This window comes from Aquila chrysaetos, chromosome 3, assembly GCF_900496995.4.
Source record: "Aquila chrysaetos chrysaetos chromosome 3, bAquChr1.4, whole genome shotgun sequence".
NCBI classification, from domain to species: Eukaryota; Metazoa; Chordata; class Aves; order Accipitriformes; family Accipitridae; genus Aquila; species Aquila chrysaetos.
This window is the reverse complement of record NC_044006.1, coordinates 73,759,930-73,777,716: the sequence shown is the minus strand read 5'-3', so window position 1 is coordinate 73,777,716 and position 17,787 is coordinate 73,759,930. Positions and strand designations below refer to the sequence as shown.

The following is a 17,787-nucleotide window of genomic DNA, read 5'->3' as shown; positions in this document are numbered from 1 at the left end:
TTTCTCCCCTGCTGACTGCCAGCTTTATCCCACCCACAAACTCCTTCCAGCTCTGGCTAGGCATGCTCATCCAATTTTTGGCAAATGATTTCTTTAGCAAAGAAATGCAGTTTAAAGGGAACTGCAGCTATCCACAGAGAACTCTGTTTCTGCAAAGTGCTTAAGAGAAAAGAAAGAAAAACACAAACACAAAGGGTGGAAACAGATGAATGTTCCATTTTGGCTTCTGTTTTAGAAACAATTATTTTTTTCATACCAAGATTCCATTTCCAATTTTTTCTAATTGTCAGCTAATGATTTTATAGTTGTGATCCACTGCTGAGGACTGTATATCTCCTTCCCCCTGCAGGGTCCAAGCTCAGCTCCTAGCTTCACGGCTGCCCTGAATCATGGGAATCAAAGGGGCATCTCTATGCAGCCACCTGCCTCCGTTTGTCCTCCATAGACATCTCCATCCCCACCACCCCAGGCCATTCTCAGTGGGAGGACACTTCGTGCTTGATACAGTTTTAGGCTACCTGTACTGGTTTTCCCCTTGAGTTTTGAGGGGCAAAAAATCACAGTTGTCCTTCCAGCCCTCATCACTTCCTAATCAGCAATCTAGATTCCACAGTAGAGCACCAAGGCATTAAAGGAGGAGGGGAGCGTATGTTACATCCCTCAGCACAGAGCAAAACATCTCACCTACCATGAAATCAGGCAGTGTCCAGTCTTGCTGGATTAAAAACACAGAGACACCTTGTAGTACCTCCTTGTGGTGCTAATCTTTCCTGCATGTGCAGCAACCTAACAGTGCTTCAGAGGATTAGCCTGAAGAAGTTCATATTCAGCTTTGGGGTGTGGGGAGCAGACACAAGACAGACCCTCAGCATTCAGCTCCTCTGGGACAAGCCAGAAAAGCAACCTCCTCACGGGGTGAAGGACATTCCCTGGCCTTGGTAAATGGACCAGGAATATCCTCAGTCCTGGAGGGAGGTCTCCTCTGAGACCTTAGACAAAACAAGGAGCAATGGGGCATTTTGTGCTTGATGTGCACAGGCTACTTCTAGATACTCCTATTTCTCATTCCACCTGTCGCGGTTTAACCCCAGCCAGCAACTAAGCACGACTCGCTCACTGCCTCCCCCCCACCCAGTGGGATGGGGGAGAAAATCGGGAAAAGAAGTAAAACTCACGGGTTGAGATAAGAACAGTTAAATAGAACAGAAAAGAAGAAACTAATAATGGTAATGATAACACTAATAAAATGACAACAGTAATAATAAAAGGATTGGAATGTACAGATGATGCACAGTGCAATTGCTCACCACCCCGCTGATCGACGCCCAGTTAGTCCCTGAGCGGCGATCACCCCGCCCCCAACTCCTCCCCAGTTTATATACTAGATGTGACGTCACATCGTATGGAATATCCCTTTGGCCAGTTTGGGTCAGCTGCCCTGGCTGTGTCCCCTCCCAACTTCTTGTGTCCCTCCAGCTTTCTTGCTGGCTGGGCATCAGAAGTTGAAAAATCCTTGACTTTAGACTAAACATTACTTAGCAACAACTGAAAACATCAGTGTTATCGACATTCTTCCCATACCTAACTCAAAAACATAGCACTGTACCAGCTACTAGGAAGACAATTAATTCTATCCCAGGTGAAACCAGGACACACCATTGCCCACAGACAATTTCTGTTCCTCAGTAAGTGCAGTTCCCACCAGTCCTCAAGACTATTGTCCACGACTTGGCACCCAGCAAAAAGATAGACCTCTCCCTTGTCCTACCCTCAGAAGGCAGAAAGTGCTAGAGTGGCCTTGCTTACCTCTGGGGAGGGGAACTGGGATTTGTTTCCATCAACTGGGGCAACCAAGAGCATGTCCTGCAGGATCGTCGTCATGTGCTGAGCCATGACCTTCTGCTGGTCGACGCTGCAGTGGTTCTCCAGGGAGATGATGACAGGGTATGGCGAGGTCTAGAAAAAGAGAGCAACATACATCGTCAGTGAATTCTGCAATTTGACCAGTCTATAGCAATTGATATAAACCTCAGTGCTGTTTTCTCTGGAAACGAGTGTGTCAACAATAGGGTCTAGTATTCTGCTAAAATGAGCATTTGTTAAAATAGGACAAATTTAACTGTGCAGTAGCTACTCAGATCTCTGCTGATGCCTTCCAGAAATGATGATCAAATGGACAGGGCACCAGGCTGGGTCAGGATGCCTCCCACAGACTTGCTGGGGCACTTTGTTGAGGCTCCCTGTGCCTCCATTCTCCACTTGCACTGTGGGTCAGAGCACTTTCCTACCTCACAGGAAGGACTGGGAAGGGAGGCTTTGAAATCACTGGGTTTACTCAAGTCCTTAGGTGGAATGAATCCTTCCTCCATTCATGCACAGGCCTGATCTGGTTCCCTGTGCCCCGACCCCGGTCATTTTGTGTGCTGAAGGCATTGGCATTGTCACTGCTTTATAGCCCCAAAGGAAACTTGCTACTAGCTCTCAAGTGCACTGAAGGAAAATAGCAGAAAGTCCAGTGAGCCTGGACAGACCCAAGGTTTTTTAAAGGCTGCTGGCCCAGGACTGCCATACAAGAATCCACACCTGTTCATTCCATTTAAAGCAGAATAGCAGTCCTTCACATCAGTCCCTCCAAAATACATGCACGTGAGTTCCTCTAAACTAGGAACAGACCCTGAGACATCAAAGCCACACAAACCATGGGCTTGTTTGTATTTCCCACCAGGTGTGCTCAAGATATTGGGCATTATTTTCATGTAGTGGGGTCCAGGATGCAGCTGTGCTGGTACAGATTCAAACTCATCCTCAGATAGTGCTCTGCCCATCCAGCAACTCCCAGGAATGGATCTCTGCAGAAAGCAGAACATGTACGCCCAGACAGAAGGACACATCTTGTACCCATGAGAAATGCTAAGGAGAAGTCTTCATTGTTTATGCTCTCTGCTGGGAGGGCACAGACCTACTATCAGTATTGGATTGTGCAATATGAGAAATCTCAGAGGGTCCCTCGTCCTTACTTTGAAAGCATAGTTCTTGATGGCCTTAATGACATCGCTGAAGAGGATCTTGGACGTGAGAGTGTAGCCATGATAAATGATGGGCTCTGAGTTAGGGCCATCCCAGCAATCCAGTTCCACACAGCGGCAGCCTTTGGTGAGGGCTCTGGAAACAAAGAAGGGACCTGGTTGGGTTCTAATCCTTCTGCTCCATCTCAAAATGAGGGTGGATCAGGCACAGGTATTTGCCTGGGAAGGCTGATGGGAAGTTTAGGGAGCAAGGGAGAAAAGAGGAGCTTGGAAAAATGGGAAAGCAGATGGAGAAAGGATGGGATCAGGAGAGCTCAGGGTCAGCAAAGAGAGCTCAAGGTTGAGCAAGGGAAACACAGTGGGATCTGAGAAAGGAGGCAGTGAAAGTCCAAGGTAAGAATTATCCAAAGAAAAAGACATAGTGAGTGCCAGATGAGAAAGGACACTCATGACTGTGCCCCAAGTCTTTTCCCAAAGATGGTGAAGAGAAGAGAAAATCAAGAGTGGCTGCATTGGAAGAAAGACAGTAAGAGAGTCAGCCTTAGAAGCCAGGTCACAAAGCCTGGATGATGTGACTTCTTCATCTAGATCTGATAAGACATGAGAGATGAATCCTCAGAGCTGTCAGGGAGACAGCTGTGGGAACTCCAGCATAGCTGGGGAGACCACTGAGGGCCAGTTTCCCAAACTGAGTCTACAGACTGAATTTCCACTTGAAACTCCTGCCTCTATATATCCATACTTTCATTTTAGTTTACTTTCAAATGTAGGTTCCCCTGTACAGACTTATCTGTCTAGGAGGTGATCTTGTCTCTCTTACAGTAACTCCCTATACATTTCAGATAACACAACTCCTTTAACTCATTGCAATAAGAATCATGGGATTATTTCTTTTTACTACCAAAACATTCTGCAAGAGGCATTCGAACAGCTACTGAAAAGCAATTTGTGCCAGATTTCACTCTCTACTCTTTTGAGATTGTGACTCTAGACAGCCACTGTTCACTGAGAATCAGATAAGTAATAAACAAAGACAGAATTGCAGTCATTGGCTTGCTTATAAGGAAACACTGTCTCACTTGAAAGAAGTACAGGTCATAGCAGAAGTAATGTAAGGTGGTTGTGCAAGTTAGTAAAGGCCACTGCAAACATCTGGCCATGAGACATCAGACACCAGTCGTTGTTAAAGGCAGAAGTAGGCAATACCTAATGTTCTGTCCAGGGACGCTGTGGGAGTATCTGAGCTGCTAAAGAGGGACCAGGCATAAGTGTCCTGATCACCCGCACTGCTTCATTAGCTCACGTCCCACCTCTTTTTTTGGACCGCTCCAACTAGGTCTCTCCAAAATAAACCCCAGCATGGTTCTAGGGATAGTCCATGCCAGGGGCTACTCCCAAAAGGCAGTACAGATCATAAACATCACAACAGTATGCATCATTTTGGCTCCTTCCAGTCCCCACACAGTCCTGCAGCTCTGTCCCAGAAATCTTTGCACCTTATAAGCTCCTTGCACTCTCTCATGCCATATTCTGGGGAATGCAACGTACCCCCTCAGCATCATGCTTTGAAAACACCATGCTAGAGGGCTGCAATCCAGCCTCTACATGATTGCAGATATTTTAAACTACTCCCAAATGTGGTAATTACACATCTTACAGTCAGGTGGACACCACATGGCGCCCAGCAGAAACCCAGGTCAAAGTGCTATGAAAAGTGGGGCATGGCCAACCTGGTTTAGAAACAGCTCACCCTGATGTGAACATGGGCCAGTCCACATTACCTGGTCTCGGGGTGGGAGATTGCTTCTTGGTCCTCTTGCATCTAGCGGTATAGATGCACCCTCTCTATTCTATAAGAAAGAGGTCAACTTCTCACACACATAAATACACACGCATACATTACCTGATATAGGCTTCTGTGCTGCTTGGACCTGTGAGCTGGTCTTCCATAAGATACGTATTGTGTGAGGATGACACCAAGTAGTGACTGAGAGGTTGAGTCATGTCCTGGTAAACTTTACGGTGGGAGGAGTTGAATATATTTCCATCATCGGACAGCAGGTACATCAGGAAACCATCTTTGGTCATGGCATTACCCCTCTTGGCTGCCAGATAAATAGACAGAAACCCCATACTGAAAATCTGACACCACCAGGTTGTGCCATCATCTTCACCATGATGCCTGCTGCTCTCCGGAGGATCTCAAAGGCAAAACATGCTCCCTAGGCATTCAGCTAATTAAGTAAAGATATTGATGCTGTTCAGACAATGACAGCTTCATCTGCCTGAAAATGCTTTTAAAACCCCTTCACAAGCATGGCTTTTTATGGCACTTACTGTCCTTGATAACACCTTAAAAGTGTCAAAGACAGCCCTTACCTCACCTGTCTCTAGAGATCTACAGTGTAAAAATCTCCATTTGAGCACTTCAAGCTTCCTTCATGCCAACACAGAGAACTTGTCAGATGTCTAAACATAGCCAGATAAATCCTGTCTAGATTATCCAATGAATACATGATTTGCAAAGAGTAAATGCAAAATTACCCAACTTTGGGGAGAAATGGAGATCTCTCTGTATTGAGGGACTGAGCTAGATCTCAGTCTAATCCCCAAGTCTGACATCTGCAAAGCACTGTTTCTCTCCTGAAGGTATACCAGGATAGTGTAAAAAAGCCCTATGATCCTGTGTCCATTTCTTGAACGTGTCCGTCAAGGTGCTCCAGACTGGAGATTCACTTAATTTCTGAGCAGAAAGAGTTCTGTGATTGCTCTGCTAAACAGCTGTCACCTTCTTGGCCCTCTACTCATACATAGATCTCATCACCCAATGGCTTTTCAGGTGCCCACATTCAAAAACATCTGCCTCCATTCCTGCTTCTGGAGAACAGAAATATTGCTACATTCTTAACCTTGCACAGCCATGTGAGGTCTTGGCATTTGAATAAGCCATCAGAACCTTTCCCTTAGGAATTTCCTCACCCTCTAGCCAACTCTATATAAAACCCTCTCCAACTGCTCAGCGTACTCAAGCCAAAATTGAAGGGAACTATTTCCCAGGCTCTCCTGTACCCTCCTCTCCTAGCGCTGTTAATGTTCCTCTAGAAGACTGGTGCTTTAGAAGCAGCTGCGAGAAGAAAATGACACACATGGCTCCAGAAGAAAGTAGCAGCAATGAAAGGAAGATTTTGAACCAAACCAGCCAGGGTTTCCAACCTACCTCTTTCATTTGGCTCATATCTCTGAATTAAGGCAGGGGCAGCAACAACAGCGTCTTCTTCTTGCTGTGTCTCATAGAGGAACCTCACCAGGTTCTGGCAGGACATGAACCCTTCTGCATCTGAGTATTTTTGGAAGATCTTGTCTATTTCCTTCCTCTCTGTCAGTATCTTGTAAAACTCCTCTATCTCATCATCCTCCAGAGCCTCTGTTTTGGACTTGTCACAGTGCTGTAAACGTAGAGGGGAGAAGGAGTGAAAACCTTCTTTCCTTCTGGCATATGCCAGCCGTAATCTGCACCAGGGCTACACAACGCAGAACACAAAATAATTGGAAATGGTTACTGGCCAGTGAATGAGAAGCACTTGGTCCATGACAATGGTTCTCATTGACAAGGCCAACAGTCATATAACAGTTACAATTATTATTATTTACTCATATTATCAGTGTGCCAAAAAGCACCAGGCATGGCCTTGAGCTTCACTGCACTGTGTACTGTGCGAACCATAAGTTAGAAGGACAGCTCAAGACAATCTAGGTACAAATCAAGGCTCAAGAGAAATGTAACTCTTGATCTCAAGTGGTGGAGGAATACAGGGAAACAATTAACTCAATGCATCTTAAACTGCTGATAAAGACCGTGGCCTAAAATCCAGTAAGTAAAGTGAAAAGGGCCTTACCCTTGACCTTAATGGGTCTGAGCCCAGGCCTCAAGAGACTGTCAAGGCTAGTAGTAGGGCTGCTTGCAAAGATGGCATCAAAACCAACTTTAAAAAAAATCCTGCTAAACATGTGCACGTTTAGGTATGAAAAAATCCCTCTTTCCATGGAAATTTTCCATTCTCATCCAAAACCCACCAAGTAACAATTTCAAATCAGATATCAGCTTCTCAAGGAGCTGTAATTCAAATTCTTCATGCCCCCATGTTCCTCTGTGGTTTGAACTTCTCTACTAGATAGCAGGTCTGACAGATCACCACAGTCAAGGACTTGTTTGACTGTGAAAGATTAGGAGTTTAAGATATGCAAGTTAGTGTCTCCATGAAGGACAACAGCTATTCCAACATCAAATATTTCCAGTTTATTTAAAATATTCCTGGGTTCAATTTTTTATCGGAAATTACAATTTTTCTGTGGCAAATCCTGATACTAATTTTGTGGTTTGTTCCTAGCAGAATTCTTCATGGAGAGGTGAACAACTCTTTTTCAGTCATCTCTGGGGTGTAAACCTCTGCATTAAATATGGGCTGAGCAAAACAAGCTGCAATGGAATGCAAGAGCCTATCTCAGAGGAATCACTTATGGCAGGGAGCATTATACCACTTCCAAGTGTTTTTCCCTGCAAATTTCAGCCATCAACCCACTTCTAGTTAATGCCTTGTTATTATGATGATTGCCTCTTTCTCAATATCTAAAGCAAGCAAATAGGCCCTTAACGGTGGTGTCCTAACCTCATACAGCCCACTCACTTCTTATATTTCAGGTAAGCCTGAAAAATGTCATTTTTGGCATGGACGTCAAAACCCCTGCAGGACATGGCTTGCCTTACTTAGCCTTTGGCCTAAAACCTTCTCTTCTTCAGGCCTGAACTTGGAACAGAAAGTGTGCTCCAGGCCACTCAGAGGAGGTTATGGTGCATTACATTTCACCCTTGCTATGGACAAGTTGCTATCAGTTACTATGGCTTAGCCTACAGACGGTAACTTGTCAAATCAGAGGAATTAAATTGCTTTCCATCTTCAATTTCTTATGACAGATAGAGCTATTGTCCTGGGATTTATGATCAAAATGCATGTCTCAGTTTAACCAGTCATCATACTAATCTCAACCTAACTCTGCTAATGATGTCAGTGATGGCCACGGTGGCTTTGGCAGTGCCCCAGGCAAGATGATAATGAGGGACTTTCATCCCCTGAAAATCCTCCCCTGGAGTCCTTCACTATCTGTTTATGGTGCACATAGAAAACCAAACAAAATTATCATGATACACAGCATTTCACAAACTGAACCGATAGCAAAAAGTTCAACTTGTCCTGACTTCAGAATCTGCTGGGTAGAAGCTATGGGCTCATGTCAGGGATGGGACAACCTGTGAAATGCTCAGTACTACAGACACCTTCAAATTAGGTTTGAGCAGTCCAGGAACTGTCTTTTCCTTGCTGCCTTCCTTTTCTATGATCCTGTGCTGTGGCTTTAGCAGATCTCACAAGCTAAGCTGAGCATGATGCTTAGCAATTTTAAAAGGAATATAAAGAGGGAAACCAACTGGTAGAGACCGCAGGGATGCCGTGAATGACAGATGTTCTTTTCTTCAAGACATAACAGGGAAAATGACATGATATTACTTCTAGAAAACTGGCATTATAAGTGATGTGCCTTGGGAGGTTTGTTCATTAGTGGCCATTGAAGATTGTGATGGAAATAGGACAATAGCATTGGCATCATAGTCATATTCCAGGACAGAGCAGATGCACAGTATAAAAGTGAGCTCCTTCTGCTTGGGCTACAAGAGCTCCAAATTAGAAAGAGAATCTCAACCCAAAATACTGTGTTTTACCTCACTTGTATGGATCATGAACCATGAGTCCTGAATGAACCTTGGCCTGCCAGAAAAAGTCAGAACCTTTCTGATGCACCAGAATGAATATTCAGGTTGAAATGAAGCAAGCAATTAGAGAAGATTTGCACAGTTTCTGGCTGCATTGCATATGTCTTACTCGGGTGTGTCTAAAACCTAGACGAGGACACAGAGTTATGTAATGAAAAGCAAGAATAATGTGAGAATATGCCTTGTAGCTCTGTCTTGAATCCTTGATGACCCTTCCTTCCTGTGATTAAATGAAGAAAAACTCACTAAGACAGAAAAGATCACCCTTTTAATATGCTGTAATGTCTCTCAGTCCATCTAAGTTTAGGCAATATGTAAACTGAAAATATAATTGCTTTAGGACCAAGACAGACTCCTCCTGGAGGCAATTCAGCCCACAAGAGATCTGAATTAACCTCTGAAAAGCCTCTCTTTCCAGTGGCTATACAGGAAACTTACAACAATTACATGCCTAATGAGGGTACTTCAACTAACTGCTTGCATTTAGATGGGTTGAATCAAGGTTTAGTAATTACTTGGAGTCCTTAAGCAAAAAGAGAATTGAACTTCATCAAGTTTCCACTCCTAGAGCTCCCTTGTAACTACTGCAATAGGAAAAGAGGCTCTTTGAATGAAGAGGAGACTGCGCCTCTTAAAAAAAAGGGTGTCTTTTCAGATTCTTGATGTTTGAAGATGTAGGGAGTGATTCATCTGACATATGTGAGATGTATCCTTTAGGATGAGGTGAATCGCACCCCTGCCTCCATTATTGGCTTGACCTACACAGACTGCAAAGGAAGTTTAAGTGTTGGTGACTGCTTCCAATGTAGATGTCTGCACTGGAGACATCTAACACAATCAGAGGAATCCTAGCCTTATTGTTATTTTTCCAGGGTCTTCCTGAGCAGGGAATAAAGCATGGGATATGCCAGCCAGAGCAGGCAGTACATCTGGAAGACTTTGCAAGCTGAAATTCTTTAAGATCTGCTGATGACCTTCCCCCAGTTCTTGCAGAGGTACCAGAGAGACAGAGAGACCTCCATAAAGCAAGGATTAGGAAACTCGTTCCTCCTTTGGGGGAAGGTCCTAGTGACATCTTGCCAACCTTCCCTGCTATCTGCTTACAGGAAGGAGCAGAAGAACTACTGCCTGGTGCCCAACACCACCCACATGTTTACCGCTGATCAGAAAAAGCATTTCTGAAACTGCACACCCATGAATTCAAATCCTCCTTCAGACAGGATGGAAGTTTGGAAATTATCCAGATGTTTTATCTCACCTCAGCAGGAAGGCTTCTTTAGAGAGAAAGAAAAAGCTTAACAACTGAGAAATTTTCATCCCTTTCTTATTTTCTGATAGGCTCAGCCAGCAAGCTGAATCTTGAGAATTTAGAAGTTTATGTCCCTGACCAGATTAAATATGCCTTGGGCCATTAAATCAACCAGACTGGTCCAGGCTTGGGTGCAATATTACGTATCTATCATGAATCTGGTTTTTTTTTTGCTAATTTGCACTTTCTTTTTGTTTACACCTGTCACTTGGCACCCTCCTACCCTGAGAAGGTGAGGATCTTGGTCCATAATTGTAACCAAACCAATTTCAGCCAGACTTAGGCATTGAGACATGTGGTTGAGGCACACAGAACTCCTGAAACATCTGGGACTCAACGTGCACTTGAACTTTGCTTTTCCCTTTTTCTCACATTATCCATGTTTGCATCTCATCTTCTCTGAATCCTGGCAAAATTTGGCATCAATGGTAAGGAAAGACCTTAACATACCTTCATTAAAAGCATTGTGCTGGCCTAACTCAGTTGTTAGTGGGAATCTGCTGACCACCAAAAACCGAGAGTCCTTCCTTGGTATGAGAAAAGATGCTAGGAGTTCACTTTAAGCTTAGGTCTCCAACCAAAGCTGAAAGCCGTGGGAAACCTTGACCTCAGCCAACAGCAAATACTTTATCTGCTTGCTTTCATTACCTGGAAAATCTTCTTGGCATGATAGTCATCAACTTCAATGTTCACTTCTTTCAGGAAGTTCTTGAGCTCTTTCAAGCTCATCTTGTTGTCTTTGTTTTTATCAGCTTTCCGCAGGCAGGTATGAATCCAGCTGCAGGATGATGTAAGGAAATCTTTCCAGGTCAGTGCCTAGCCTAAATACCACCCTTCTGCTGCCCATGGTGGAGGGGGAGGGGGGAGAATATCTTCTAAAGACTCTGAACCACCTCTCCAGCTGCTGTAAATCAGCATGCTACCACTGAACAGCTTACATCATCTCACCTTCTGCTCTGAAAGAGCAAAATGGTGCTTTGGCAGAAGCAAAATGTGCTGTAATACAAGTGACCGTGGCCCAGGAGAAGCTTTTCACCATCTGGCCAAGGCTGGATCAGCTCTCTTTACCCTGCAGGAGTTTCTGGCCACAGCCAGAAACAGTCTGATTTCTCTTTTATGACAGAAAGTGCATTCTGCTCCAGAATGTTAAAATGGGATAGAGGAAGGATGAAAAGAGCTCCCAAGTGGAGCTTGGTAAACCCATTGTTATAGATTTGATCAATATTCAGTATATCAAGGTGAACACTCAACAAAGATTCTCCAAAAGAAGCACTAATATTAATTTTTGGGCTCACCTTCAGCTTCTGTATTTTTTTAGGGATTTCTGCTTATATGTCTTAAGAACTTTGTTGTGAGCAGAATCAAACCAAACTTTGTGGGTCTTGGCTTCCCCTCATGAAATGCACAGGGTCTATTACTGTATCGTACTGTGATAATGGTTCATAAGAGCTTGGTTTATAATAACTTCAGTATATCTACAGATCTGGAGTAATTACTATAAAAAATGAGCTTTTTAATGTGATGCCAGATACTTTGAACTGGGTCTCTCATGTTCTTTCAGTCTCTTGGGAAAATAATGTTAGACAGTTGAGATACCTTGCAGTTTTAAACAACAAAACACATGCTTTTTGCATTGCTTTACTGTCAAATAAGAAAGGTCATCCAGAAAAATCTCCTATTTTTCAATAGAAAAATGATCAAAGTAACAATTTGATCTCCATGAATGTAACATTCCACATCTTGCATAGGAAGTTGCTTCAAACTCATTCTAAAAAAATCTTTAAGCAGAGTAAACCTCAGGATTAGCAAATACCAGCTGAGGCATATAGTACCATAACGTTTTAACTGGGCCTTTCAAAATAACCCCCAAAAAGGGCATTAACTGACAGCCTTAGGGACTGTAGATGTAACCCTGAAACAGAGTATTCACCACAGCTACCACTGCATTCAAATATTTCCAAACTATGGAGATATGTGTAAACTGTTTATAAGTATTGTTTGTCTCATGGATAGTTGAACTTTCTGTCTTTAAAAATCTTGGCAGGTGCTACGCAATGACCTCAAACCACATCCGTCTTAGCCTGGCAATATTAATACTCCCCTTCTTTAGACACGGAAACCAAAATAAAGAGAGGCTACATTTCCCCAGCTCCCAGGGACACAGCAGGGCCCTGAACCAGGGTCTGACTTGGACTGATTCTTCCCAGAAAACAAAGTTCAAGTCATGAAGCTCCCATGCACAGAGGATGCTCTGCTGAGAGCATAACACCATCCACTCCGAGGTGGAGAACACCCCCTCCACCAGCTGTGCTCCAAAGAGCATCTGCTCAGCATGTCAACATGGTGCCAATGGTGTGCCACCCATTTATACCCGTCCCCCGCACCTCAGCTCCCCTTCACAGCCTTCCCTAAAAATAACAGGCTGGAGTAACATGCAACTCTAGCGAGCCAAAAGGAAATCCAGTCTGTCATGGCCAGAGGTGAGCAGCACGGTTGGATAACACTAACTGTGTGTAGAAACTACTCTTTTTGCTCTAACCACTGCAAAAAAACACCTTTTTTTTAAAAGTCTGCAGCCATTTCCACTGATCATGAGCACCTAGAGGTCATGCACATATCCAAAGTCGACTCTGGAAGGCAATGTGTGGGCAGCAAATGCATCTGTAAAAGAGTATGCCCGGGTCCTGCCTGCGAATGGAGGATGCTTTCCTGTTATATCCTTTCCAGGGAGGCTGAGCAATGTAGGAGAGAAATCAGAGAGCCCACTAAGAGCACAGGCACACAGTGGGCACTCTCGCTGCAAGGACAAGCAGCAAAGAGAGCAAAAGGAGACTACAGACAACTGGAGCCTCAGCCTGTTGTTTCAGCAAACAGCAGCATTCAGTCCCCAAAACACCCAAACTCCCCATGCATCTGGATCCCCTCAGGTTTGAGAGAGCTTAGAGGAGCTGGATGAACTAAGCACTTCAGCTGAAATTCTTCTCATCTGATACAAACATCATTTTGCAGCCCTGGTTGTGGGTCTTCCTTTCACCTTAAGCACCTCTTTGGGCCTGGGTGGATTAGGCAAAAGCTGTTCCCATTCCTGTATACATCCAGAGAGAGCCTGCTTCCTGCCTCTTGTTTTTAAAGGATCTGCCAGCTCCAGCGCTACCAGCTTTCTATTAGAAACTAAAGAGGGATGACTGAAACTATCTGGCAGATATCCCATGAATGTGCTCAGAACAGAAATGCTGCAAAACTTCTGGTAAGAGCTTTCCCACCAGAAGAAAAGCTCATACATAAATCCCAGAATCGAAGCAGATGGTGCCACACTACTCAAATGAAAAGTCCCCTGTATTTTGTGGTCTAAAGTCTTCCCTGCACACATACCTGCAATATTTGCTAAATAACCTATGCCAGCTTGTTGCAGGGTTGAATCTGAGGCTTAATAAAACAGTACTGTATGTATAAGAACATCAGAAGTACTCATCAAGCATGTGGGGAGTTTTATCTTTGTGGGAATATAGGACTGGAAAGGACACATAAGACATTAAATAGAGTCCCTTGCTACCACAGGCAACTCTGTCATGTTATAAACTGAACAAACCCCATCTGAAACTAGCAAGGTTTTTGCTTTCAATACTTGTTTTCAAAATCTTGCACATTCCTTACTTGCTTTGCAAGGTTTTGGAGGCTGGAAAAGATACACTGCAAGGCAATTCTCCAGTCATGGGGGACAGGCAGGGGACCCAACACTTCTCATCTACTGACTCTTCCCCTTCTGTGCTCACAGATGTGGAGAACACTTGTGAGGTTTAAGGGAGATCTGAGTAAGCCCACGCTGCCAAGCAAACCCAGTGAAGACAGACTAAATTTAAAATCCCAGGCTTTAATTAAACTTCATCAAATTTCAAATGAGAAATCATGCTGTTCTGTAATTCCAGGTTACGTTAAATGGCCTGAGACAATCCCAGATTGGAAGCCAGCACTGCACGGTAATTACTCTTCCAGAAATACGGCTTGCCTACCCACCCTATTTAGCTTCGATTCTGCTTTCCAAAGACAGAGAGGCACTTTTCCATGCTGGAAATTTACAGCCTTCTTCCCTTGCAAATGTCATTGTTATTTTCCCCCCCTTAGCAATCTTGTCTCTTCTTATGGGGAAGTTTTTCAGCAATATATTCAATTTGACAGGCTCCAGGGACAACTTTCTGTAGCCCAGATTTTCCCCATACACTGTTGGGTGGGGGAAGCCTTCACATTTAAAAGGAAAACTGCCAGGGTGCAACATTTCCAACAGCACCGAAGTTTCAAGATTTCAACTTGCCTATAGACTGCTCCCTACCACCATGGACACACAACTGATAACACTGCTGAGGAATGACTTTACAGCCTAGAGCTTGAAAAACCATCCAAAAAGACACTCATAGTGCAGGAGATAAACACAGCATCCCATGCACATCAGAACTAACGGAGTCTGATTCCTTTAAACAAACAGCACTATGGTTGTGCAAGTGCTTATTAGACTTCAGAGAATCCACAGAACAGTAAAGCCAGATGAAAGCTCAGCATTTATGTGCCATCTCCTTCATCATCAGTACATTATTACCCAGCAGGGAACCCACGTGGAGTGAAGCCTTTACTGAGGGCAAGACTCCCTGGTGCTGGCTCAGGCTCAGACTCCAGCTTTGTGATTTTCCCCAGCTGAGGATTTTGCATCCTCTCCACAGATGCTTTGATGTTGAACAAGGCATGAAGCTCATGCAGCCTTCTCTCACTGAGAGCACTATCTGGTTTCCTCACTGATAGCTGGATGCCTATCTTTGTGAGGCTTAATGGAACTTCATATTTTATGACTGCTGTGGCTCTGTCAAATCAGGGTGAAATCAGCCAACGGGTTCATATGTCACAGTCAGGGCCTCAGACACACAGGGACTGCAGAAAATCCATCAAAACCTGCACTCACAGGTATCCTCTCTTTTTACCTGGATGTGAGACCTGTGGTCACAACACAACTTATTGAGCGAAATGCAGCCCTGGGGAAAATTCCGTGTAAATTCAGCAGAGCCAGGATTTCACCCAATAACTAACTCACTCCCCATTTCACAACTAATTCACCCTCCTTTCCTGCTCTGCTACTTTTCCTTTCCGACGTCTGCAGGGTCACTAGAGCAATTGCAAATTCTTTCAGGGCAAAACTTCCTCCCGTGCTGAGGCAAACAAGAAGTAATTTCACTAAAGTCAGTGGAGCTACCCCAGAGTAGATTTGGCAGTCAGAAGAGAAGAATCAGTTCCCTCGCCTTGTATTACTGAGAAACATGACAAACAGTACGGGCTTTTCATGCTTTGCCAAGAAGTGCCTGTCCTGGAGTTTACTGCAATGCAAGTGAAACGGACCCCTGAAGAATACAAAAAATAATGATTGTTTTATCTGGAGCTCCCTGAAAGAGGCAATTCTTTGCTTAAGGAGCTATGTGAAGCCTGAATCCACTCTTGCTTGTATCACTGTAAAACAGGGGGGAAAAAGCATTGGAAACCAGGGAGTTTGCCCGGGTGCATAATCAGTGTGAGAGAAAACTCAGTGCCCAGGGCCAATAGGAAAAAAGGGGGTTAGTCTACTATCTCCACCCACAAAGACAAGTGCTTCTTTGTCTGCGACTAATCACTTTATAAGGCAAAGGATACTGTTGGAGTTTCTGTTTCTGGTTCATGGAGTTGCTGTGGGCTATGATTTTCCCAAGGCCAGAGATCCAGTGGTTGGCATCATCCTCTGAACTTGCAATGAGGTCCAGGTTTTTCCGCTGGTCTTTGAAAATGATGGAAAAGCAGCGATACTCTGGGACATCCTTGGCGTATTTTTCCATACCTTCTGTTTTATGGCCTGACCTCACATCCCGAATATCTTCAATGGAGACTGTGGAAAGAAAGCAGAGCCTGCTGTCAGCAGGGGTTCAGTCAGTCTCATCTCTACTTGGCGAGGGATATTAAGAAATTACTCTTTCTCCTTTTCCTGCAACCTCTGGAGGATTCCCTTCCCTTTCCCCCCTTCCCCAACCTTTGGTACTAACGAAAGCTCAAATCAAAAGGAGCAGAAAGAGCGAGAAATTTTAAAAGGAAAAACTCTTTCCCCATGTTCTTTATTTAACAAAGAAGCAGAATATGCACTAGATGCCACACTGTGATATCATGTTTGAGATACAAATCACTGCTGAGAGTTTGGTTCCGGTCCTTGGAGCATCCCTGTCTTGATCTCTGCCCCCATCTGAGAGTGGGGAGAGTGGAGCTGTGCCTCCCTGTGAACATCACCTCACAGGAAAATGAGAGGTGACTTCAGTAAAAGGAGGACAGGGACCAAAATAGTTATTCTTTAGTTTGCAAAAAAGTGAAAAGGTAAAATTTAAAGTCCCATCTATTCTTCTCAGTCACAGTAGTGCAAATTAGGGAGGCAAAGACCAAAGCTTCAGAGCAGTTTGGTGTCACCCGTATGCTGTTCTCACCCCTGTCAAGGGTGGACTTGATCCTCTTTGCTGTAAGAAAGCAGAATACTGCTTTCAAGACCATCCTTGCCCATTTTCATCTCTGCCCCTCAGCTAGTGGAAATGAGCCCTGAAGTCACACCAAGTTTGCAAAATGCACACACAAGGCAATCCAGAAAGAACGATGCATTCAAGAGACTATGTTATTAAACAAATGTAAGTAACGGAGACACCCCTACATTGCCCTTGAGAGCATGCAGGTGCCCTCAAACTGCTGAAATCAGGCAAGCTCCCAGCAGCATGTACACCCTCTTTTTGTCTTTCATGGGCCACTTAATACATCTACAAAGGGCTGAGAGGAAAGGACAGAAATTGCTTAATCACGTTTGACTGCTGAGAAACAACACTCAAGTAGGGATGGCACCTACACACAATAAATGGCAAAAATGTTTGCAAAACAGTGTTGGAGTCCATAACCGAGAAAGTCTCATTGCATTTTCTTGGGTGGGAGACAGACCAGTTAACATTTTGCAAACATCTATCAATACCATCTTGGGGCACATATAGAAAAGGCAACACATCTGAGAGATACTCAGCCATCTTCTATAACAAGCATGCCAAAAAATAGATATAATCACAGGAATTTGAAAAAAAAAGTTAGCTTAACTTCTCCTCTACCTCAAACTGTAAATTACAGGTAAAAATGATTTCCTGTGTCACAGATGCATTAGATCAATTTTATTTGTGCTTTTCTTGAACAAGCTTTGTTGAAAAGCAGTCCATGAGTGTAAAATATCCCCATTCTTTAGCTGAATAGGAAAAACTTGCCTTTAAACACCCATTTTATCCACTCCTTCATTTAAATTGGTGTAATTTCACCATATGCCCAGTTCATTCAAATTCAACACTGCAGAAAAACACAACTCAGTATCGACTCTGCACGTTTTTCGCACAGCTGCCCTGGGATCAGCCAAAAATCATCAGGTGCTCATTAGAGTTTGAAAACTTTCCTTTTTTCCCAGAGCAGTCATGATAATATTCAGCTGCTAGGGGAAAAAACAAAAAACAAAAAACAAAACAAAACAAAACAAAAAAAACAAACCAAAACCACCCAGAACTTCAAAAATCAGTGGCTTTCCAAAACCAACACTTGACATTTGCTTTAAATTC

At 43.9% G+C, this 17,787-nt stretch overlaps 1 protein-coding gene across 2 annotated transcripts in view; it reads right to left on the bottom strand.

The window, feature by feature from the left end:
- Positions 1-17,787, bottom strand: part of PLCD1 (phospholipase C delta 1) — a 57,333-nt gene that overhangs the window by 16,039 nt on the left and 23,507 nt on the right. For both annotated transcript variants that reach the window (XM_030007758.2, XM_030007757.2), the window contains exons 3-8: positions 15,827-16,055; positions 10,808-10,937; positions 6,244-6,472; positions 4,930-5,131; positions 3,018-3,162; positions 1,807-1,956 (exon numbers count right to left, since the gene is read on the bottom strand). In XM_030007758.2, coding sequence (XP_029863618.1) covers positions 1,807-1,956; positions 3,018-3,162; positions 4,930-5,131; positions 6,244-6,472; positions 10,808-10,937; positions 15,827-16,055 — 1,085 coding nt within the window. The remainder of the gene's footprint in view (positions 1-1,806; positions 1,957-3,017; positions 3,163-4,929; positions 5,132-6,243; positions 6,473-10,807; positions 10,938-15,826; positions 16,056-17,787) is intronic.